The 24,966-nt window shown below is 43.6% G+C and overlaps 1 protein-coding gene across 17 annotated transcripts in view; it reads left to right on the forward strand.

The window, feature by feature from the left end:
• DTNB (dystrobrevin beta) overlaps nucleotides 1-24,966 on the forward strand; it is a 318,597-nt gene that overhangs the window by 3,856 nt on the left and 289,775 nt on the right. For 16 of the 17 annotated variants that reach the window (XR_012902417.1, XR_012902418.1, XR_012902419.1 and 13 more), the window contains 2 exons: nucleotides 10,817-10,884; nucleotides 21,045-21,125. Coding sequence is in view for 12 of the 17 variants with exons in the window: in XM_075923216.1 (XP_075779331.1) it covers nucleotides 10,818-10,884; nucleotides 21,045-21,125 (148 nt within the window). In the remaining 5 variants the exon portion in view is untranslated. The remainder of the gene's footprint in view (nucleotides 1-10,816; nucleotides 10,885-21,044; nucleotides 21,126-24,966) is intronic. The other variant, XM_075923222.1, reaches the window with a different exon arrangement.

The raw sequence follows: 24,966 nt of genomic DNA on the forward strand, positions 1-24,966 counted from the left end.
ACTTGTCTGGGAAGAAAAGTTGTTTGGTAGAAACAACAAATCAGAGCTCTGGTGGACAACCATGAGCAGTCACTGCAGGCAATGATGCAGGAAACATTCACGTACTGGATTCAACTACAAATATTTCTTTAACAGTGTTACCTGATATATATGTGTACACTATATTTTGCACTTCAATTTGGTCAAAAAAATATGGACACACAGTTTGAAGTATTAGGGAGACATTCCCTCAGCACTTAACTAGTAAAACAACCTTTTTTATGTCATTTGATTTAAACAGACAAAATATTGAGCTGCACCTGCAGGATGACTTAATAGTTTCAAGGTCAGAAAGGATCATCATCATCCAATCTGACCGTCTGCATGTTGCAGGCCATAGAACCTCACCCATCCACTTATGTAATAGATAGGGCTCTACCAATTTCACAGCCATAAAAAATGCATCAAGGACTATAAAATAAGTTCTTCCCTGTGAAATCTGATGCCACCTTGTTCCTGGGTGCACACTATCAAAGGGGCTTTCCAGCTCCAACTGGGCAGGGGAAGAACAGGACTTGTTGCTTCCTGAAAATTGCTCCGTCAATGGGAGGGGGAGGGACCCGACTCACTAAGGTACCTCCCCCTGCTGCAGGATGCTGTCTGAAAATGGGCAGTAGCCTGAAGTTCTTGCAGCTGAATGTGGGTAGGAGTGCAACACTTTCTGCAGCTGTGAAGAGAGAAACAAAGCATTATCCCTTCCAAGCCAGTCAGAGCTAACAGAAAGGAGTTCCTTTCTAGGGTGCTCCCAGAAACACCGTGGTAATCAGATCCACTTCTACCTCTTAGAATCACCTGCAGTTTGCAGGAAGCTCTGCAGTTGCTACTTTGAGTCCAGCACAGAGGTGAGAGTAGCAATCCTATGACCTCCCTACAACAGTTTTGCGATCTTCCCCTGCCCCTCCCTCCATCTCATTTAGGGTTCAGGAGTTCATGGTTACAATACAATGACATTTCAGGTTTAATTGGCTGAAAATGTGCAACTTTCCAATTTTCAAATCATATGGCCATGAAATTGGCCATAATAGACCATTGATTTAGTTGGGCCTTAGCAGTAGACCCCTAACCTCTGGCTGAATTGCTGAAGTCCTCACTGACAGAGTTCAAATTACAGAGAATCATTTACACTAGTTTAAACCTGATATTGAGGGAGGGAAGAAAAGGGAAGGGAGTGAATCTTTTTGTGGATCTTGGTCAATTTTTCATCGTAGCTGAGTAGGTTAGGCAAAATTTTGAGGATAACAAACATCTATGATTGCATGTATGAGGGAGGGATGGCTCAGTGGTTTGAGCATTGGCCTGCTAAACCCAGGGTTCTTGATTTCCCCTCCCCCACTGGTAAGGGTGAAGGAGTGGAAGAAAAGTAAGCATGGTGGGACTTGTAGTTAAATGCTTGAAAAGCTTGGTACCACTTAGTTGGACTACTTTTGCTCACTGAGGTAAAAAAATATTCACACCATCATGCCCTCTCCTTGCACTTTTGAAGGGGAAAAATACTTAGGCCATTACCTACAGCTGATGAGCTCCAAAAAGAGCGAAACCTTTTAAAATAGGTCCTGTAGTATTGGCTGAAGGTGGTTGGGTGTGAGTTGCTTGCTTTCATTCTTGTGCTTTTTTTGTGAAGCCAGGAACCAATAGTCCATAGAAACTATGGAATAGGCAGTGACTGAAACTGAACCCAATTAGGGGCTTTTCTAAGTAGAGTGGATTTAGAAAATAAGGTACACTCACAGAGTGGGGTTAGGGAAGAGATAGGGATTAAATGGAAAACTAGGGAAGCGAGGAAAAACTGGAGAAGAGAAATAAAAGGATTTAAAAATATTTAAGGCCTTTTAAATAGTAAAAAATGATTGTATAAAAGTTATTTTCATCTTTCCTTGTGAATTTTACATAAACTTCATTTCCTATGGAGTCTGGCAAAGTGATAATTCTGGAAGAAATCAAGTAGCTTTAATATTCTTTCATAGCTTTGATGTGGGAATGCATGCTTGCAGCTCAACAAAATTTTACTCTTGGGGGAATTCTGCGCCAAAAAATTAAATTATGTACACAGTATTTTAAAATTCTGCATATTTATAATCCAGCCACTTTCAGTAATTTTGGGAATGTGTTTAAAAACACCTGTAATCAAGTGAATCTGTAACAAAGACAACAGAAAAGATTCAGAAAGTGCTTTTTGTTGAATAAGATTCCTTACTTGGGATATTAACGCAGAGCTGTGAGTAATAAATCATTTAAACTACACTACATAACTGTGTTTCCTGCATCCCTCAGAAGCAGTGCATAGGCTTGGGGTATGCTTGGGTAAAAGAGTAGCTGAGGGAAAGGAAAGCAATTGCTGAGAGAGAACATGGGAGTGAACTTGGAGGGTTGCTGGGTATGGTTGGGAGAAACAGATTTGGGGCATAGGAGATTGGGGAATTGGGGGGGCCTCCTCCATGTAGACCTTGCATGACCTTGGTCCACTCACATTCAGTCATGCACATGTGCCCCATGTCCGTGTGTCCCTGTACCAAAATTCAGCCATCACTCTCCTGTTCCCTAAACCCCCATGGTCATTCAGCCCTGTCCCAGTCCCATCAATTCCCTGACTCCTGTGTCCCTGCCCCAGTCTGCCGAATTTTAAAGAGTGCTTCATGGTGAATATTAAATTGTTATATTTTGTAAATCCAAATTGTACTTACCATAAATAAATATATTAGTGCTATAAACGAGAAGCAGTTCTTCAAAAGACACTTAGGTATGTGGATTTCTTTTCACTGGTATGAGCTCTTGCATATAGTGAAGATGGTACCTTCTCAGACTTTCTAAAGCTTTCTTTTCAAGATGCCTATTGCTTGAACCAATACCTGCTCTTGGAAGTAGGCACCCTCTTGATGCTTGAATTCAGGCATTGAAGAATGATCTTGAGCGGGTTACTGCGGATTATGTAGCGCTAGGAAGAAGGATCCAAGAATTCGGAGCGCAAGTGGTATTCTCCTCTATCCTCCCTGTTGAAGGGAAAGGACTGGGCAGGGATAGTCGAATTGAGGACGTAAATGCGTGGTTGCGCAGATGGTGTCGCAGAGAGGGCTTTGGTTTCTTCAACCATGGGACTCTGTTCCGGGCGCAAGAAGGAAGAGATGGGATCCACCTAACGAAGAGAGGAAGGAGCATCTTCGTGGGCAGGCTTGCAAACCTAGTGAGGAGGCTTTAAACTAGGTTCGTCAGGGGACAGTGACCAAAACCCTGAGGGGAGTGGGAAAGTTGGATACCGGGAAGAACTGGAGGCCCTGGCCCAGACCAAGAAATATGATTTAATTGGGATAACAGAGACTTGGTGGAATGACTCGCATGACTGGAGCGCTGTCATGGAAGGGTATAGACTGTTCAGGAACAACAGGCAGGGGAGAAAAGGAGGAGGAGTTGCACTATATGTAAGACAGCACTACGATTGCTCTGAACTCCAGTATAAAGAGGGAGAAAAACCTGTTGAGAGTCTATGGGTTAAGTTTAAAGGAGCAAACAACAGCAGTGATGTTGTGGTTTGTGTTTGCTACAGGCCACCGAATCAGGTGGATGAGGTAGATGAGGCTTTCTTTGGACAACTTAGCGAAGCTTCCAGATCGCAGGCCCTGATTCTCGTGGGGGACTTTAATCACCCTGACATCTGCTGGGAAACCTATACAGCAGTACACAGGCAATCCAGGAAGTTTTTGGAGAATGTTGGGGATAACTTCTTGACACAGGTGCTGAAGGATCCGACCAGGGGCTGTGCACAGCTTGACCTTCTGCTCACAAACAGGGAGGAACTAATAGGGGAAGTGGAGGTAGGTGACAACCTGGGAAGCAGTGATCATGAGATGGTAGATTTCAGGATCCTGACCAAAGGAAGAAAAGAGAGTAGTAAAATACACACCTTGGACTTCAAAAAAGCAGATTTTGAATCCCTCCGAGATCTGATGGGCAGAATCCCCTGGGTTGTTAACATGAAGGGTAAAGGAGTCCAGGACAGCTGGCAGTATTTTAAAGAAGCCTTATTGAAGGCACAGAAAGAAACCATCCCGACGCGTAGCAAGAGAGGCAAATATGGTAGGAGACCGGACTGGCTTACAGGGGAAATCCTTGGTGAACTTAAGCACAAAAAGGAAGCTTACAAAGAGTGGAAACTTGGACAAATGACCAGGGAGGAGTTTAAAGGTCTAGCTCGAGAATGCCGGGGGGTAATCAGGAAGGCGAAAGCGCAAATGGAATTGCGACTGGTTAACGATGTGAAGGATAACAAGAAAGGTTTCTACAGGCATGTTAAGAAGAAGGTGATCAGAGAGGGTGTGCGGCCCCTAATGGATGAAGGAGGTAACCTAGTGACACATGATGTGGGGAAAGCTGAAGTACTCAATGCTTTCTTTGCCTCTGTATTCACGGACAAGGTCGGCTCCTGGACTTCTGCACCAAGTGACGCAAGATGGGAAGAAGATGGACAGCCCGTGGTGGGCAAAGAACAGGTTAGGAACTATTTAGAAAAGCTAAATGTACATTAATCCATGGGTCCGGACTTAGTGCATCTGAGGGTACTGAGGGAGTTGGCAAATGTCATTGTGGAGCCTTTGGCTATAATCTTTGAAAAGTCGTGGAGATTGAGAGAGATCCCGGATGACTGGAAAAAGGCAAATGTAGTGCCCATCTTCAAAAAAGGGAAGAAGGATATTCCAGGGAACTATAGGCCGGTCATTCTTACCTCGGTTCCTGGAAAAATCATGGAAGGGATCCTTAAGGAATCCATATTGAGGCACTTGGATGAGAGGAAAGTGATTAGGAATAGTCAGCATGGATTCACAAAGGGCAAGTCATGCCTGACCAATCTGATTAGCTTCTATGATGAGGTAACTGGCATGGTGGACATGGGGAAGTCAGTGGATGTTATATACCTTGACTTTAGCAAGGCTTTTGATATGGTCTCCCACAATATTCTTGCCAGCAAGTTAAGGGATTGTGGATTGGATAAATGGACGGTAAGATGGCTAGAAGGCTAGGCCCAGCGGGTAGTGATCAATGGCTCGATGTCAGGATGGCAGTCGGTTTCTAGCGGAGTGCCCCAAGGTTCAGTTCTAGGACTGGTTTTGTTCAATATCTTTATTAATGACCTGGATGAGGGGATGGATTGCACCCTCAGCAAGTTTGTGGATGATACTAAGCTGGGGGGAGAGGTAGATACATGCCAAAAGAAATCTGATGAGGTTCAACAAGGACAAGTGTAGAGTCCTGCACTTGGGACGGAAGAATCCCAAGCATAGTTACAAGCTGGGGACTAACTGTTTAAGTAGTAGTTCTGCAGAAAAGGACCTGGGGGTTACAGTGGATGAGAAGCTAGATATGAGTCAACAGTGTGCCCTTGTAGCCAAGAAGGCTAATGGCATATTACGTTGCATTAAGAGGAGCATTGCCAGCAGATCCAGAGATGTCATCATTTCCCTTTATTCGGCTTTGGTGAGGCCGCATCTGGAGTATTGTGTCCAGTTCTGGGCCCCCCACTACAAAAAGGATGCGGATGCATTGGAGAGGATCCAGCGGAGGGCAACCAAAATGATTCGGGGGCTGGAGCATATGACTTCTGAGGAGAGGCTGAGGGGTCTTCGGTCTGTTTAGTCTGCAGAAGCGAAGAGTGAGGGGGGATTTGAGAGCAGCCTTCAACTTCCTGAAGGGAGGTTCCAAAGAGGATGGAGAGAGGCTGTTCTCAGTAGTGACAGATGGCAGAACAAGGAGCAATGGTCTCAAGTTGTGGTGGGAGAGGTCCAGGTTGGATATTAGGAAAAACTATTTCACTAGGAGTGTGGTGAAGCACTGGAATGGGTTATCTAGGGAAGTAGTGGAGTCTCCATCCCTAGAGGTGTTTAAGTCTCGGCTTGACAAAGCCCTGGCTGGGTTGATTTAGTTGGGATTGGTCCTGCCTAGAGCATGGGTCTGGACTTGATGGCCTTCTGAGGTCTCTTCCAGTTCTATGATTCTATGATTTAGGCTACAGAATAAGTAATATGCTTCTCAGGGTTGCTGTTAGGAATTACCTAGCATCTCAACTGACACTACTTCAACTTTTCTTTGTGCAATGTGTGTCCTTTACCAACCCTGGAGCTCTCACCTCAGGCAAGATAAACTGTTCAGTAGTACAATAAACTCCCAGATTGGACACACTAGGGACTTAACACCTTCAAGTGTTTGGTTCTTGCTTGCAACTTTCAGGGCTTTTCTGGTACTTGGTGACATTTTTGTTGGCCAGTGCATTAAGATTCTGGTTTCCATAGCTCCCACAGTACAGAAACACTTGCATGAGTGACTTCTGTGTCTCTTCTATTTTTGTCTTTTCTTCAGGTCAGTAGGTGTGGACGAAGGGTTGATCAAATGCTTATAGCAGTTTTTATACTACTAATGGAAAGCAGCCATATGAGACAAACTGTGTGGACCCTGAGGTATTACTAGTTTCAACTGATGCACAAGTGCTTTTATCACATCTGAATGATGGGGTGATCGGTGAGCTGGACTGGACTGCTGACAATCCGAATACAAACTAGCTTAGAGATGAACTTCAAATCCAAATTGTACATTCATACCCCTCAGGAAGAAACACCCGTGTAGGGAGACTTCCCCCCCATGTACATAGTGGCTACAGGGATTAAAAAAATCTGCATATGAATGAGCAGGATAACCCTTATCTTCAGATATTAGTGATATTCAGGGATGCAGTATCCCTAAAGGTGGTCTGATCCATTGTGTCTTGCATAAACCATTTGGAATAGACAGGATCATACCATTTTCACCAGGAAGCCCTGCAGATATTGGAGAGGTTAATATCTCAGGATGTTCCTAGCAGCAACTTAATTGGCACGAACACAACACAGTAAGCAGACTAAGTTGATCATTTGTTAATTCACTCAAATTGTTTTTGTATGGGTGTATCAGACATGAACTTGTCAATATTGATTCACCCCCAGAGAGAAGCTTTGAGCTAATTACTGGTGGTGTGCACTAAGCTGTGAGAAGAAACTGACATGAGATTTCTTCTTTAATTACAGGGGAGGGAAGCTCACCCTGTATCTTCTGTTATAGTTGATAGCTAACTTCCTGACCAAAGAATAACTACAAGAATGACACTTTTTGCTGTTTTTAATAGCCGTGTTGTACTAGGAAAATGATTATTAATGGGATGGCAGTGTTTGGTTCACTCAAGCTGAGTGTCTTTGTCTTCTGATCATATGGAACTGGGTTGCCATTCTACATCTCAGTACAATCTCTTCTCATTGGCATAATGTCTGAGGAGGTAGCCATTGAGATGCCTGTTTAAGAACAGGTGTCTTAAATTCAGGAGTCTCTAAAGGGTGTTCTGGTTAGATGTTAGGCTGCATGTGTTTGTTTGCTTTATATCCTTTCTGTCTGCTGCCCTAACTCTGTGTAGAGAGCTGGCACAGTAGACCATGAGGAAACCACCCAATAACCACAATGTGGCTATGTCTAGACTGGCATGTTTTTCTGGAAATGCTTTTAACGGAAAAGTTTTCCATTAAAAGCATTTTCGGAAAAGAACGTCTAGATTGGCACGGACGCTTTTCCACCAAAGCACTTTTTGCGGAAAAGCGTCCGTGGCCAATCTAGACGCGCTTTTCCACAAAAAAGCCCCGATCACCATTTTCGCGATCAGGGCTTTTTTGCAGAAAACAAATCTCAGGGACTTTTGCCCGAACGGGAGCAGCATAGTATTTCCGCATAAAGCACTGATTTCTTACAGTAGGAAGTCAGTGCTTTTGCAGAAATTCAAGCGGCCAGTGTAGACAGCTGGCAAGTTTTTCCGGAAAAGCCACTGATTTTCTAGAAAAACTGGCCAGTCTTGACACAGCCTGTATGTTAAGGCATGGAGACACTGGGCCAGGATTATTGTCAGTTAAGCACAGTAACAGCACCTGGTAGAATCTGTGATGATACTAAAACATGTATATTGATGACAATGGATGCAGCACAGCGAATGGGGGGACTTTCTATTCCGTCTCCGCTGGACAAAGTTACTCCTTCTGAGATGCATCTTTGTATTATGATACAAACAAATTGCATACAACCTCTGACATAGTTGCTGCCTCCTGACATGGTTAATTGTCACCTATCACCTTATACATGGTGAAAAGTTTCAGAGGGGTATCTGTGCTAGTCTGTAATTTTTTTTTTAAACAAGTAGTCCTGTGGCACCTTAGAAACTAACAAATAGATAAAAGTATCATAAGCTTCCTTGGGTAAATCATCTTCTGATGAGCTTGAGTGGAGGGTACGTGGTAGTTCACTCAAAACATCTTTATTCCGGACTGTCATCCTGACCATATCTTTTAAGAGGAGTCGTGTTCCTGTTACCCTTGGGCAATATTTTTGTACAGTCTTTGATACTGGGATGAGTGTGTGTGAGTACTCTGTGTTTAGCACTTCCTAGGGATTTCTGCAATATCAATCTTCTTCTTGCCAGATTCTGTGAGCAGGTCATGCCTCATACTAGGGATGTTGGTGAGTAGTCAATTGCAGTATCGACTACTTGTCCCCCCCCCTTGCTGCCTCTGAGAGACAGCAAAGGATGGGGTGTGGGGGACAGGAGCTGGTGCTAGGGGGAGCTGGCTTAAAAGCCGGTTAGCCCCAGCACCTGTTCCATGGTGCCACTGCCCCCCTTCCCTCCATCTCAGAGGTAACATGGGGGGATAGGGGAGGCTGCTGCGACCAAGCAGCCCTTGTTTGTGGCGGACAGGGCTGGTCTGGGATGCTGTGACTCTGCCTTTTAAACGTAGTAAGCCAGCTTCGGCCATCCAGCCCCTTTCACCTGCCTGGTGATTGTGTCTCTTCTGTATGATTTTATGAGACGTGATCCCATTCAAGGCACATCCCATTTCCCTGGCCTAATCAAACACCCACCTTGCTTTAAGTTATGAGGAAAGGAAGTTGTGTGTGGTTTTTTGGTGGTGCTGGCTCTTACCCCTTAAGAAGTTCTTGAACAGACTTGTGGACAGACAAACACACTCAAATATATATATTGTGTGTGTATATACACTCAATCACACTAGGGATGTAAAAGTATAATTTTGTAAACAGTTAAGTGATAACCCTGGGCTTATCGGTTACCGTTAATGGTTATATGCAGGCTCCTGCCCCCTCTCCTGGGGAGCTGGCTGCCACCCTGTACTGCTGGTTCTATATCAAATGTAATTGAGTAATTTAATTTTCTACTTTTGTTTAATAACTATAAAGCCCTAAGGAATCTTCAATAAACGTATATTTAAGTAGTTAATGAATATTGTGTATAAACCAAAGGTTTCATGTGGGCAACTGTTCTATGTCAACATCGTGATGGGCTACTTACACTTGCTCTTCTTTAGGATTGATTTAAATCTGATATCAGTCACTGAGAATATAGTGTAGTCATGATCAGTAAGAGATGGGCAGATGTTGGAAGATTTTAAGCCCAGAGGGAACCACTGTGATAATTTAGCCTGACCTTCTGTATAGAACATCCATAGAGCGTCCCAAAAATAATTTCTAAAGCATGTCGTTTAGAAAACGTTCAATCTTGATTTCAATCATATACCAAGTTGTAAAAGGGTTTCTTTTTTTTTAAAACTGTTTTGATGTAAATCGATGCTTTCTCTCTTGCTTTGGTATTTTGGAAAATCTGAATTACAGAAGCAAAATTGTGTGTGTGTGTGTGTGTGTGTGTGTGTGTATGTATATGTATATATTAATTTTTAGAAATATTACTTGATACATAAGTAATACTCTTTAGGAGTTTGCCAATTTAGACCACTTTTGACATTCTCAATAGACTAATAATTTTAATAAGGCATCCAAAAGTGTGATACAGGCATTTAAAAATGTAAGAGCATTAGAGGACTTACCTGGAGTTGCCCAAGTCCTTCAGGGCTGGAGGCTGGTGATGTGGGAACCACAGGCATCAGGGCAGAGCCTTGGGCATGTGGTGTGGGGGCAGGGCAGGATGCTTGAGAAGGAACAAGGGCTCAGGGTGTGTGTGGGGTCCCATCCAGTGGGGCTTTCTCCTCTCCTCCCCCCGCGCCACCAGGGGCCTTTTCTCCTTCCTGCCTTGGCAACTTCCCTTCTCACACCCCAAGGGCCTTTTGTCTCCCCTGCCAGCTCCCCTCCCAGCTGTCAAGGGCCTCCCATCTCAGCCACCAGGGGCCCAGGGGGAGGGATTGGGGCAGGAGAGCTACTTATCCAGTCTTGGGGCAGGTGAGATGGTAGAGCCCCAGCCCTGCTGAGCTACTCTCTTGATGGTTTGATGGCCTGCAGTGAGCAATCTGCTGTATAGCTCTCACCTGCAGGCTCATTGCCCCCCAGTGGACACTCTCAAAATCACATTCCTCCTCTCTGTGCACCTCCTTTTCCATTATATGGAAAACAGTTCCACTCCTGGCATATCCTGTTTTCTTAGCACAACCAAACCCTGACCTTGTTAAATATGGTGGTCCTAATTCTTGCCGTTTTAGGAGGAGTTCTTGAACAAATGGACTCGCAGACAGATGCACAAATCTCAGACAGATAGCTAGCATTCTGTTCCAAGCCATACTAGATTTAAAAATACGTAATGTTTCTTATTTATTGATTTTTTTTTTACCTGTTACTTTGTATTCACCTGTTCTTTGACTAGGTTTGATGAGAACAGATCAAAATGAAATATTTCACTTGATGAATAAAGTAAAGGTTTGCAGTATGTTGGTTTTATACTATGAGAATTGGTAGTATAAACACAGTTTAAACTTTTTGTCTTTAGAATGATTGAGGAGAGTGGGAAGAGGAGAAGGACGATGGCAGAGAAGAGACAGCTGTTCATGGAAATGAGTAAGTCTCAGTGTTGAGGATAAATCATTAATTTACTTGTAACAGAGTGTCTTGTTGCTGGAGGGTGTGAGGCTGGCCAGCCCAGATTACTGAACAGATATTCCTGTGTTGGATAAGGAAGTTCCCTATAAAGGACAGAAAGTTACTAAGTGAAAAAAGAGGATTAGGAAACTGCAGGCAGTAAGAGAGACTAAGACCCAAATATGCAGGGGTTTTGGAAGCTGCCAGTGTGGGGCTTCTAGATAAGGACGTTAGACTGGGAGAGAGGAAGAGTACTATGTGTAGCAGAAGAACAGGGCTAAATATAAACTCTTAATGGTTGTGGATTTTATTTTGTGAACTCTGAGGATTTCTTGAACCACTTCTGTTTAACCAGTCCTGTCTGGGGATACGGTTATCCATGTTATATACTACATGGAGTTCTTAACAGCTCTCCAAGAGTAGGGTTAACAGAGATGGGGCACCTGAAAAACATTTGACCACTAGGATGCACTCGGTAAATTGTAACTGCACTACAATGCTACAGCATTTTTAAAGAAGGAAATTAGGTGAACTAGAGTGCCTCTTTTTAAAGCAGGATATTGATATACTAAGCATCACAGAAACTTGGTGGAATGAGGACAATCAATGGGACACAGTCATATCTGGGTACAAGATATATCGGAAGGACAGGATAGGTTGTGCTGATGGGGGAATGGCCCTATATGGGAAATGTAGAACCAAATGAAGTAAAAATCTTAAATGAGCCAAAATATTCCATAGATCCTCCATGCTCCAATAATAAGAATATAGCAGTAGGGATCTATTATTGACCATCTGTTCAGGACAGTGCTAGTAACTATGAAATGCTAAGGGAGATTAGAAAAGCTATCAACATAAAAAAACTCAATAATAGTGGGGGGATTTTAACTATCTACATATCAACTGGGTGTACGTCACCTCAGGACGGGATGCAGAGATCAAATTTTTTGAAACCTTAAATGACTGCTTCTTGGAGCAGCTGGTTCTGGAACCCACAAGGGGAGAGGCTCTTCTTAATTTAGTCCTAATTGGAGCATAGGATCTGGTTCAAGAGGTAAATATAACTGGATCGCTTGGAAATAGTGATCATAATATGATCAAATTTAACATCCCTGTGGTGGGAAAAACACTTCAGGAGCCCAATATTGTAGCATTTAATTTCAGAAGGGGGAACTACACAAAAATGAGGAAGTTAGTTAAACAGAAATTAAAAGGTACAGTGACAAAAGTAAAATATCTGCAAGCTGCATGGACACTTTTCAGACACCGTAATAAAGGTCCGACTTAAATGTAGACCCCAAATTAAAAATTACAGTAAGAGATCCAAAAAAGTGCCACCATTGCTTAACAATCAAGTAAAAGAAGCAATGACAAAAAGACATCTTTTAAAAAGTAGAAGTCAAATCCTAGTGGGGAAAATAGAAAGGACCATAAACTTTGTCAAATTAAGTGTAAAAATATAATAAGAAAAGCCAAAAGGGAGTTTGAAGAACAGCTAGCCAAAAACTCAAAAAGTAATAGTAAAATGTTTTTAAGTACATCAGAAGCAGGAAGCCTGCTAAACAAGTAGGGGGGCCCTTGGATGATGGAGACGATAAAGGAGCACTCAAAGATGATAAAGTCATTGTGCAGAAGCTAAATGAATTCTTTGCTTCAGTCTTCACGGCTGAGGATATTGGGGGAGATTACCAAACCTGAGCCATTCTTTTTAGGTGACAAATCTGAGGAATTGTCCCAGACTAAGGTGTCATTAGAGGAGGTTTTGGAACATATTGGTAAACTTAACTTAGGGGGGAGGTGTGACGGCGCGTTGGGGGTTCCCCGTCTCCTGCACCCCGAAATGGCACAAACAGCCAGTGGATTTGAGGGTGGTTTATTGCTCCTCCAGCACAGCGCAGCACAGGTGTAATCTGGTTACAGGAACTGGGGCTAAGAGGCCTCAGTGCCCCCCCTTGAGATAGGGGAGTCCCAGCCCCCTCCCCAGCTCCTTATTCCCTGCCTTCCAGATAGGAACTAACTAACCCTCTCCAAGCCCTGCCCCCCAGCCAGGGCAGCATTCCACCTTCCTTTGTTCCTCTCCATGGGGGGTGTCTGGCCACTGGTTCAACAAGTTTGGCATTACCTCTGCCTAGTGAGGCTTTCCCTGCTGGGTCTTGCTCCAGACAGCAGGGGTCACCACAGCCCAGCAAGTACCCCCACTACGTCACAGGAGGGATAGCTCAGTGGTTTGAGCATTGGCCTGCTAAACCCAGGGTTGTGAGTTCAATCCTTGTGGAGGCCATTAAGGGATTTGGGGCAAAAATTCATCAGGGATGGTACTTGGTCCTGCTGAGAAGGCAGGGGACTGGACTCAATGACCTTTCAAGGTCCCTTCCAGTTCTAGGAGATAGGCAATCTCCATTAATTTATTTATTTTATAACAAGTCACCAGGACCAGATGGTGTTCACCCAAGAATTCAGAAAGAACTTAAATGTGAAATTGCGGAATTATTATCTGTGGTTTGTAACCTATCCTTTAAATCAGCTTCTGTGATTTAACTGAAAGATAGCTAACATGATGCCAATGTATAAAAAGGGCTCTAGAGGTGATCTTGGCAATTACAGACCAGTAAGTCTAACATCAGTACTGGGCAAATTAGTTGAAACTATAGTAAAGAATAAAAATTGTCAGACACATAGATGGACATAATTTGTTGGGGGAAAGTCAGCATGGTTTCTGTAAAGGGAAATCATGTCTTACTAATCTGCTAGGGTATGTCTACACTAGCCCCCTAGTTTGAACTAAGGAGGCTAATGTAGGCATTCGAAGTTGCAAATCAAGCCCAGGATTTAAATATCGCACACTTGATTTGCGCCTTCCCAACCGGTCGCCATTTTTGAAATTTACAAGTCCGGACTAACTGCCCACGTCTATACGCGGCAGGGACCCGGTAGTTCGAAATAAAGCCCTAGTTTGAACTACCTGTTAAACCTCATTCCAGGAGGTTTAGTTCCGCCCCTTCTGGGACATCCCGGGCCCACTTCAAAAATTTTTGAAGCGGCTCCCGGCCAAAAATTATTGCCCACCCCGATCTAGAGAAAGGGGTAAACAGGTAGAAAAATTTTCAGATGATACCAAACTGCTCAAGATCATTAAGACCAAAGCAGACTGAGAAGAGCTTCAGAAAGATCTCACCAAACTAAGTGATGGGGCAACAAAATGGAAAATGAATTTTAATGTTGATAAATGTGAAGTAATGCACATTGGAAAAAATAACCCCAACTATATATACAATATGATGGGGACTAATTTAGTGACAGCTACTCAAGAGAGAGATTTTGGGGTCATTGTGGATAGTTCTCTGAAAACATCCACTCGTGCAGCGGCAGTGAAAAAAGCAAATAGAATGTTCGTAATTATTTAAAAAGTGATAGAGAATAAGACAGAAAATATCTTATTCCCTCAATATAAAACCATAGTACACCCACATCTTGAATACTGCGTACAGATGTGGTTGCCTCATCTCAAAAAAGATATATTGGCATTAGAAAAGGTTCAGAAAAGGGAAACAAAAATGATTAGAGGTTTGGAATGGGTCCCATATGAAGAGAGATTAAAAAGACTTGGACTTTTCAGCTTAGAAAAAAGGAGAAGACGGGGATATGCTAGAGGTCTATAAAATCATGACTGGTGTGAAAAAAGTTAATCAGGAAAAGTTATTTACTTATTCCCACAATATAAGAACTAGGGGTCACCAAATGAGATTAATAGGCAGCAGGTTTAAAACAAAAAAGGAAGTTGTTTTTCTTTACTTTAGTCAACCTGTGGCACTCCTTGCCAGAGGATGCGGTGAAGGCTAGAACTTTAACAGGGTTGAAAAAAGATCTAGATAGATTAATGGAGGTTTGGTCCATCAATGGCTAGTAGCCAGGATGGGTAGGAATGGTACCCATAGCCTCTGTTTGTGTGGAAATGGATGACAGGGGAGGGATCACGTGAGGATTACCTGTTGTGATTCCTCCCTCTGGGTCATCTGGCATTGGCCACTGTCGGCAGACAGGACACTGGGCTAAATGGATCATTGGTCTGACCCAGTCTGGCCACTCTTATGTTCTTATGTTGGCTTGGAATTATTTGTTCTTGAGCGGCCAATGTGAGTGTGGAGCCAGAGTTTGGGGCAGGGCAGTCAGTGGAGCTGGACCTGCTGCTGGCTGCTTCCACGGTGTAGTGCAGTCCACTGTGCTAAGATTGGAAGAAAGCCTGCCTTAGCACCCCACTGCGTCACCGACAGTTTGCTGCTGGAGCTAAGCCTGGGCCCCAACAATCCCTTGTCCCATCCCTGAGTCTCCCAAACCTCCTGAACCCCAATACCTCATCCCCCCCCGAGCTTGCATCCCCACACAGAGCCCGTATCCCCCTTTACCGCATCTCAAATTCCTCATCTCTGGCCCCACCCCAGAGCCTTCATTCTCTGCACTTTCTGGCACCGGAAACCCCGCTGCCCCACAGCCCCACTCTGGAGCCTGCACTTCAGTAAAAAGATATAATTATACTGGGTCATGGGCATCAACAATTCTCTTGAATGGGGTCATAAGAAAAAACATTTGAAACCCACTGCCTTACACCACATAGTGTGGATTGCCATTTGTTTCAACTGTTTGGAACGATCATGCCATCGGAAGGTTCATAATATCCTGATCAGAAGAACACACAAGTCTGAGATGACAGTAATGAGGTAAATCGCAAGGAAAAGGTTCTCTGCCTGGGCTGGGACCTATCAGTTCTGTACCACTCAAGCTTAAGTTTATGATGATTTCAGATGGGGTGAATTGAGAGTCTAAGCCTTTGAGGTCCATTGTAAGGTGTAAAGGAGGAGATATTTGGCTAATTGTGTAGTTGATACAATTTGTATAAGGGAGCTGCAGCATGGGCGGCTCCGAGAGCCAGAGCAAGCTCAGTGACTCTTACTACATTTAAAAGGCAGAGCTGCATCCCAGACCAGCACAGGTGAGGATTGCTCGGTTTTATCTTGCATCTGATCCTACAGCCCGTTTGCAGTGGCCCGGGCTGGCCCCGGGCAGAGGCTGCTCGGGCTCCCAACTGGGACCTCCCTCCCCCATGGACAGGGATTGCTTCGTGGCAGCCTCCTCCCCTGCTGCTGGCTATGATAGTGGGGGATGGTAGGTGACACCGTGGAGACAATGCTGGTGGGTATCAGCTTTTAAGCTAGCTCCCCCCAGCACCGGGTCCTATTCCCCCACCCCTTACTGCCTTTGATGTAGAGGCAGCAAGGGAGAGGAAAAGCGAGCAGTTGAGTACTTGACTACTTGCTTACATCCGTAGTCCATTGGTCTCCGTAGCTATCCATCCTGTAACACCCTGTTGGTTTTTTTTAATTCCATGATGGTCATGTTCCTTAAAAAGGCATATCAGAGTTTACACACTTACTTGGGATCCAGTTTCATCTTGGATCTCAATGTTGTTCTTCCAGTGATGTTCTAAGCGGTGCTCCACTGCAGGTGTCGAGTTATCCCAGTGCTGCAGTTCGGAAATTTGTCTAGCAGTATTTGGTTGGGCTGTGCACGCATTGTAAGTGTTTTGCTGCATGTGCACATTAGCACCTTGAGTGTGTGGCCTGACCCCTCCCTCAGTTACTTTTCTGTCATCCTCGGTCGCAGACGAAGTTCCACATCGTCCCTGTCTTTGCATCTCTATAGATAGAAAAATATATATAGTTAGTTGCAGTCAGTTAAAATTCCATTTTTCAGTCTCCTGTTTCCCTTAAATAATAATCATAATTATAATCATAATTTTTCTCCTCACGCTTTCCCTTCACATTTGGCTTACTGAATCTTAGCTAGTTCCTTTATATAGTTGCCACCATTTTGTTTATTAAAAAAAAAAAGTAGGGAGAGAAGAAAAGTCAGAGAACAGACTGACTAAAAAAAAAAAAAAAAAAAGCAGCAGCAGCAAGACTGATCTATGGATCAGATGCCCACTACAATGCCTGACTCCCCAGGCTTCAAAAAATGTGACACTTCGGACATCTTGCCTGTGTATACTGTTTAGGGGACTCTCATATCCGCCCAAAGTGCCCACATTGCAGCAACCTCATAGCGAGAGCCAGGCACAATGAGGATCTTTGCTTAAAAATGACTTTACTAGATAAGTCCCTTCAACCATCCCACTGAACGCAGCAGGAGCCCTCTGCCAAGGACAAAGTCCAGACTTCCAAGACTTCTGGGAAGCAGGCAGCACTCCTCCACCTGAAAGTCTCAAAAGAAGAGCGTTTCACCAGTAAAATCTTTGCCATTGGTGCAGACAACTAAGTTAAGTAAAGGAAATAAGCCCAGCACTTCCAGCATCATGCTAAGACAAGTCTACACCAGCACTGACTCGAAGACATGCCAACACACGCCTTCCTCAGCAGCGACTGTTTTGGCACGGACCTCAGCACTGTCACCAGCACTGGGTCCAATGCTCAACATCTGACTCCACCTCTGGCACAGTCTGTTACACCCGGCATTGCGCTGGTTACAGTGCAAAATAGTTGTTTGTGGCATGGCTTCAGCCCCACCTAAACCAGCACCCTCCAGTGTCTTGTTGAGAAAGATATAATGGTATCATCAGCACCACATTCTCCACTGTTTAGCATGAATCAGTCACTGGGGTAAAATGCTGGCCATCCCCTGATGTCACCCATAATCTTTGCACGTAGTGAACCTAATGAGCACAGAAGCAAATTCTCCCAGCATTCCTCACCACCCATAGATGGCCACCATGGCAGTCACACCATGACAACCCTCACCACGCTTCTCAGATCCAACCCTCCAACCATGGCCTTACTCACCGCCTCATTATCCCATGCAGTGATCTGGGTAAGCAGTAGGGGGGATTATGCAGCCCCTTGGACCTCAGCCAGAAGAACTTTATCATCTCCTCTGTCAGCTCTGAGCATTTTTCCCACCGATGTCCAAGAAGAGGACTTGCCAGGACCAGGATGAAAACCCTTAGACTCAGTCCCCAGACGTCTCCCTGCTTGATAACTCCTCTTCCTCTCCAGACAAATCTGCGATACTTGCAGCACTGTCATCTTCCGATGACCTGGAGCTGTTTAAAAGAGTGGCCGCTAACCAGGATATTCCACGTCAGGAATTCCAGGAGAAACAGCACAAACTGCTCCAGATCCTTCAGCCCACGGTAGCATCTGCTATTGCACTACAAAGAGATGAGTCCATTATGTATTCATCAGATGAATGTGGCAAACCCCTGCCTCAGTTGCTCCAACAAGTAAGCTTGTGGACAGAAAATATTTCCTCCCAGCCAAGGATGTGCACTTCCTCTTCTCTCACCCTCAATGAAACTCCCTAGTGGTCGATGCTGTCCATCACCAAAATAAGCAGCCTCAGCACAAGCCAACCCCACATGACAAAGACCACAAAAAGACTTGATCTGGTTGGCTGTAAGTACACTCTTCATCTCAGAGTAGCTAATTACTCAGCCATCCTTGCCAATTAGGATTTTTCAGACTACTCTAGACTTGAAGAATTGATGGATCACCTTCCTGAGCAAAACTGCCCTACCTTAAAATCTATCATTCAAGAGGGACAAATGATAGCTTGCACATCACTACAGTCAGCGCTAGATGTTGCAAATTTGGCTGCTCACGCACAGTGGTAGCCAGTTCAGATATTCGATCCTTTTTATATCAATTGTATGACAATTTAGAGTATAGTCTATGCAAAAGAATGAAAAGGCAGGTAGTTATGCTCAGTGAATATCAACATGGATTTCATTTTGTATAAAAACCTGTTATGATTTATCTTACAACTCCTGTGAGTAAAATGCATTCTACTAGGTTTAAAGCTACTTTAGCTGCTTTCTCAATAAATTTCCCAGGCTGGGTATTTGCAAAGCTGTGTATATGATCATCAGTACATACAGTTTCAAGACACTGCGACATTACTCAGGCATGTCAAGTTGGTTGTGCACTTGGGTGTATTAGTTTTACAGTTCGTGTTCCGGTTGACTCCACCACCTGAAATAAGAATTCTAGTATATATTCACAAACATTCGAAGGAGGAAAAACAAGTTATCTGTTTTTCAAAATGTCTGTATATGTATTCCACACCCTCCCTCCTTCCCCACTGCCTGAGTTGTTACCAGGTTTCTGGTGTGAAGGAGCTGAGGAGAGGTGAGGTAGTTCCACCATTACAAATATAGCAGGCAAGGCATATGCAGTGCTCCAACAGCACTGATACCAAAAATCTCTGGCACTGCCAGAATTTTCCGAAGGACAGGTCCTGGCCATTCTCCCTCTGTTGCTGAACACTCTGATTCCTTCCTAGCTGCCACTATCCCCACACCCAGCTCTGAGTTCTCTGATCTGAGCTAAGTCATGCTGTCTTTGCACCCAGGCCTACACTTTCTCCTGTGTATGCTGCCGTGTACTCTTTCCCCAACATTGTCACACACCCAGCTCCAAGTTCTCTCCTTGCACCAGTCTCTGCATTGCACGCCTATTTGAGTTCTTATCCAGAGACATGGTCAGGATGGGAGAACATCATCCCCACCAAGAGCCAAGCAGTTCTGGAAGACCCAGACCACATCTTGTGACTCCATTTCCCTGCTAGGCACCAAAAGTCCAGATCCAGTTCTCTCACCCTCCAAAAGACTGGGGGTTTCCAGTACTCCATGCTCTTCCCCATGGGGATTGGAGTGCCTGGTGCCCATGGGAGATAAAACTGCAAAAATAAGGTTGAGCAATAAGACACAGGCTTTCAATGCCACTTACATTTGGCCTGACCACCCCTCCATTATGCCAGTGGGGAAAAGGCTCTGCTGTTATACCACCTACCTACAGTAAGGGCCAATTTTGAGGGGTGGGACTGGGTCCCTTGTCCTCATAATGGCATCCCTTCTGATTCGAGTGCACAGGAAGCACATACGCCAGAGGTGAAATGCACATATGGACAATGCATCTTGATGAACCAGTTGCTATATAGGTACCAGTAATAATTTTTTTCCAATAGCTTTGTCTCTGAAGCTTGCACAAACTAACTTTAAAATGTGTTTATTGCCTCACATTGTGAAGTCAAATTACTTTAATCTCAAAACTCTTTAAAAAGTATCATGAACAAATAAACATTTGTGGCAATAGAAAGTCTTTAGTATTAGTCACTTGGTCTTATTTTCATAAGCTTTCATAAACTTATGAGCTTGCTAGTTGTGAATAATACAGCCATCACAACATTGCATCAGTTTATAATGTGCTTTTTCTTACATTTTTTTAAAAGCGTGCATTAGGGATGTCTGTGTTGTTGACTATACGATTAACTAATAAGCCTAGGCCTATTGGTTAATCTTGTTGACTACATGCATTTCCCCCCTCCCTTGTTGCCTCTGTTCCAGCAGTAGCCAGGGGGAGGAGGGAGGAGGGAGCAGGAAGCAGTGCTGGGGGGAGCTAGCTTAAAATCTGGTTCCTCCAGTGCTGGCACTGTGGTGCCACCTGCCCTGCCCCTCCTCTGCTGCTACTTCTATCCACCTCTGTCGGCTGGTCCTTGGCAGCAGCTCCTGTCCGCAGGGAGCTCAGACACTCCCACGGACAGGGGCAGCTGCCAGACCAGCCTCTGTCCGTGGCCAGCCTGGGCCACCGCAGACAGAGGCTGCTTCGTGGCAACCTTCCCTGCCTGCTACTTCCTCTGTGTCTCTCTCCCCCCCCCCAGCAGCCTCTGTCCGTGGGGAGCTTGGTTGCCTTGTGGACAGGGGCTGCTGCCACCCCAAGTGTGGGGTAGCAGGAAGCTGATCTGCACGAGGAGCTGGTTTTCAAACTGTCTCCCCTCACGGACCAGCTGCTGCCTGATACCTCATGTTGCTGCCTCTGGCTGCCAGCCCTGCCCCCGGGGACTAAAGAATAGTCAAGTAACCAATAAGAATTAATGAGATTACTCAATTATTCAGTTAACTGATATCTAACATCCCTAATATGCATACTAAATTTCTATACCTTGAGGAGTTTACAGTTGAAAAATAGCAAAGGTTAGATTTGATTAACTAGTGCAATGAAGTCATGTACTTAAGGGGAATACTTTATCACATGAAATGTATGTTAAAGAAAACAGGCTGAAAAGTAAATAGGCTTTTTCATTTTGATTTATAGGGGCTCAGAATTTTGATGTCATCAGACTTTCAACATATCGGACTGCCTGCAAATTGAGATTTGTGCAGAAAAGATGTAATCGTAAGTCATAACGTTAGCTGGATTTCTCTCTCTCTCTCTCTCTCTCTCTCTATATATATATATATATATATATATATATATATATATATATATATATGTGTGTGTGTATACTTGATTTTGGAATATACTATACATGTAAGCTTAAAGAGTAAAGTTCATATCTTGGCAATTGCTGTAAATTTTTTAAATTAATGGTGATTGCCTATCTCCTAGAACTGAAAGGGACCTTGAAAGGTCATCGAGTCCAGTCCCCTGCCTTCATAGCAGGACCAAGTACCCATCCCTGACAAATTTTTGCCCCAAATCCCTAAATGGCCTCCTTAAGGATTGAACTCCCAACCCTGGGTTTAGCAGGCCAGTGCTCAAACCACTGAGCTACCCCTCCTGTAACTTAGTTGTAAACAGATTTCAGAAAATAACAATGATGGAATCATTAATAAAAGTGACATTTTAAATAATTAAGGCTTGTGCAGTATTTATCTGCACTCTTGAAATCTTAGGTAAAATAGGTGATCATACATTCACTTAAGAATATTTATTGTACAGTATATACACAAGAGTGGGAGGGAGGTGGGAGCCAGGATGCTAATACAGAAGCAGCAGTGGGCAGGGGAGGGAAGGTAAGCAGCTCCTCAAGAGCTGGTGCTTGCGGACAGCCTTTTGCCCCTCCCTGCCCTCCTCCCATGCTGCTTAATAGTCAGCTCCCCACGCACACTGGCTCCCGTTCAGCCGCTTCCCCCCTGCATATTAATGTGTAACCACTGAAAATTTCAGCAGTTACACATTTACAAAATAATGCTTTTTAACATCCCTCATATGGTCTAAAGAATTAAGCTGTGTAGTATGTTGGTGTTTTCTCATACTTTGCCACAGTTCATTGATCTCATAGCTTGTTAATATAAAAGCAATCCTTAGGATAATGTATGATAGCTTTATTAATTCTTCAAACTCGGTTATTTGCATTATATTTGCAATCCATTGTGTTAATCACTATGGGCGCAAAACAGAATAGATTTGGGGACTTGAGAACAAATTTGACCCTGAATAAAGCAGTATTGACATGGTTCAGTTGTGGGGAAAGGGGGTGCATGACTTTGGGGAACAGTGCAGAAGGTGTGCATATTGCGTGCTGCAAAGCACAGCTCCTCACAGGGCTTTCTAGTTGCAGTTGAATGGGGGGGATGGTGCACTTGCCATAAGGGCTACTAGAGCAACAGCAAAAGTGATTGGCTGTGTGGTTTGGGAGAGGATTCTTTTCTCTTCTCATTCCTTATTTGGGCTGAGTACCGAGAACAACAATTGCCCCTTAATTCATAGAGATGAGTGACACATACTTCCCCTCCACCAACGTATTGTTTATTGGGGTTTTTTCAAAGCTCTTTATTTTTGGCTGCTATTTGTATAGCTTTTACGGTTAAAATCTTGCGTTTTCAGCTCTTTCCCATAGCTAGTAGAGGATAGGTATGTTGAAGTGGTGATGTAAACCTTCCAATGTGGTCTCTTTTGTTATGGTTTCATTCCTAATGGCCCAAGGATAAAGTTTGGAAAGTTTCCAGATCAAGGTTTCTGGTATGGTAGCTAAATATCAAAATATTCCTATTTAAAAAAGTGAAGGTGGGTCTTGCTTCTCTTCTTCCCAGTTAGCTCTTAGTGTAAATAGTTATGAAGCCAAATTTGTAATCAACTAGGAAGAAATTCAGTGGTGACTATAAAGCTTGTTCTTCTATAGATAATGTTTTCAGATTTTCTTTTACACCATTTTAGAAATGTGGTATATATTCCATTCTTGCAAGCATGAAAGGGAAAGGCTGCTTAATTTATTTTCAGGTTGTACACAAAAATGACAAAATTATACCCATTTACAAGCATACATTTTGAAAAATGGAAACCAGTATTTAAGTCCCATTAAAAAATGTAGCATGATTTATCTTGGAAAGCAGACAATGGATGATTGGGGGGGGGAAGGAAAGTTCAACAGTCATGTGATGTTACATCATTGATAGGTTCAGAAGAACCAAAGGCATGGATTGACAGCCTTACATAACAAAATATCATTAAAGTTCGTTTATTTTGACCTTATAAGTGACTCAATGAAAATTACACTGTACTGTCGTGTAGAAGATACAAATTCAAAACTCATTTTGAGCTTTTCACAATGTGGTAGGAGGATCCAGGAACATCAAAATATGCAACACCATCTTATTTTAAGAATTCCTCATGAGACTGACTTAACATTGAGCTAAAAGGGAAAATATAAGAGAAGTATAAATAAAGCCAGAAACACTTTCTTGGTAGTCTTTTTTTTGTTTTTTACATTAGCAGCTTGGATCTTCCTCTGCAGTGTAGACATACCCTTAGGCTATGTCTAGACTGGCATGATTTTCCGTTACAAGCATTTTCGGAACAGAGCGTCTAGATTGGCAGGACGCTTTTCCGCAAAAGCACTTTTTGCAGAAAAGAATCCGTGCCAATCTAGACGCGCTTTTCCGCAAATAAGCCCCGATCGCCATTTTCGCGATCAGGGCTTTTTTGCGGAAAACAAATCTGGGCTGTCTACACTGTCCCTTTTGCCCGAACGGGAGCAGCATAGTATTTCCACAAAAACACTGACAATCTTACATGAGATCATCAGTGCTTTTGCGGAAATTCAAGCGGCCAGTGTAGACAGCTGGCAAGTTTTCCTGGAAAAGCGGCTGATTTTCTGGGAAAAACTGGCCAGTCTAGACACAGCCTTAGTGTGCAACACTTTGGTGCACTCTTCAGTTCACATCCCCAAATTCCACACTGTGGCCCAACATAGACAAGACCTAAATTGGTGCAACATCACAACTTCAGTTAAACTGTTATAACTTGTGTGAGTAGACAAGGCCTAAGAAGAGTGTATTTTATTCACTATTTAAAATTCAGTATGTGAGAATATGTCTACAATAGTGACTGTCCATGTGTCTTGTTGTCCTGTAATCCCCTAATATTCTTGGTTAAGCCCTGGATACATGTGTCTGAAGGTGAGTGGAGGTTGAGTATGCTAGCAAGCCTAGGGTATGGGTAAGGGGTGTGTCAGGTTTGCTCATAATCCCATATCCATACCAGTTTGCAGTGTGGAGCAGGGAGCTTGTACCAGTCCTGAGTGTCAACAGTCATCCACTCCAGTCCCACAATACTCTGAATGGTTTCAGAGAGGTTAGTATGTTTCAGCAAAAACAATAAGGAGTCTGGTGGCACTTTAAAGACTAACACATTTATTAGAGTATTAGAGCATAAGCTTTCATGAGCTTCATCTTATTTTTTCAAATGTTGAAAAGAAAAGTGATAAGGGGGGGAAGGATACAGAGAGGGGAATGTAACATCAATGCTAATTAAATCAGAGCGGATTTGGCTCATCTCCAATAGTGGTGAGAAGATGAGAGTATTGAATGGGAAATGACACACAACTGGTTACTGAATGTTATGCCTTTGTTCTTGCCCACAGCCATTTCAGTTTTGGGGGTGATTTATACCTTCAGATCAGAGACACTGCCATGAGTATCCACATGGCCCCCATACTAGGCCATCATTTTTATAATTCCAGCAGGATTTCAAAAGAGAAGACTGAGGGGGGACATGATAGCCGTTTTCAGGTATCTCTAGCTTCCAATCAGGACACCTCACATGATCCGTTGTCTATAGCTAAGCCCTAAAATACAACCATGCTTGCTCTAATCCCTCAAGAAGAGACAAACGCTTAGAGGATCTCTATCAAGCATTCTTAAAACTATGCTACCCACCTGGAGAAGTGAAGAAAGAGATTGATAAAGCCAGGTGGATACCCACAAGTCACCTACTACCAGATAGACCCAAAAAA

This window comes from Pelodiscus sinensis, chromosome 3, assembly GCF_049634645.1.
Source record: "Pelodiscus sinensis isolate JC-2024 chromosome 3, ASM4963464v1, whole genome shotgun sequence".
Lineage (NCBI taxonomy): Eukaryota > Metazoa > Chordata > Testudines > Trionychidae > Pelodiscus > Pelodiscus sinensis.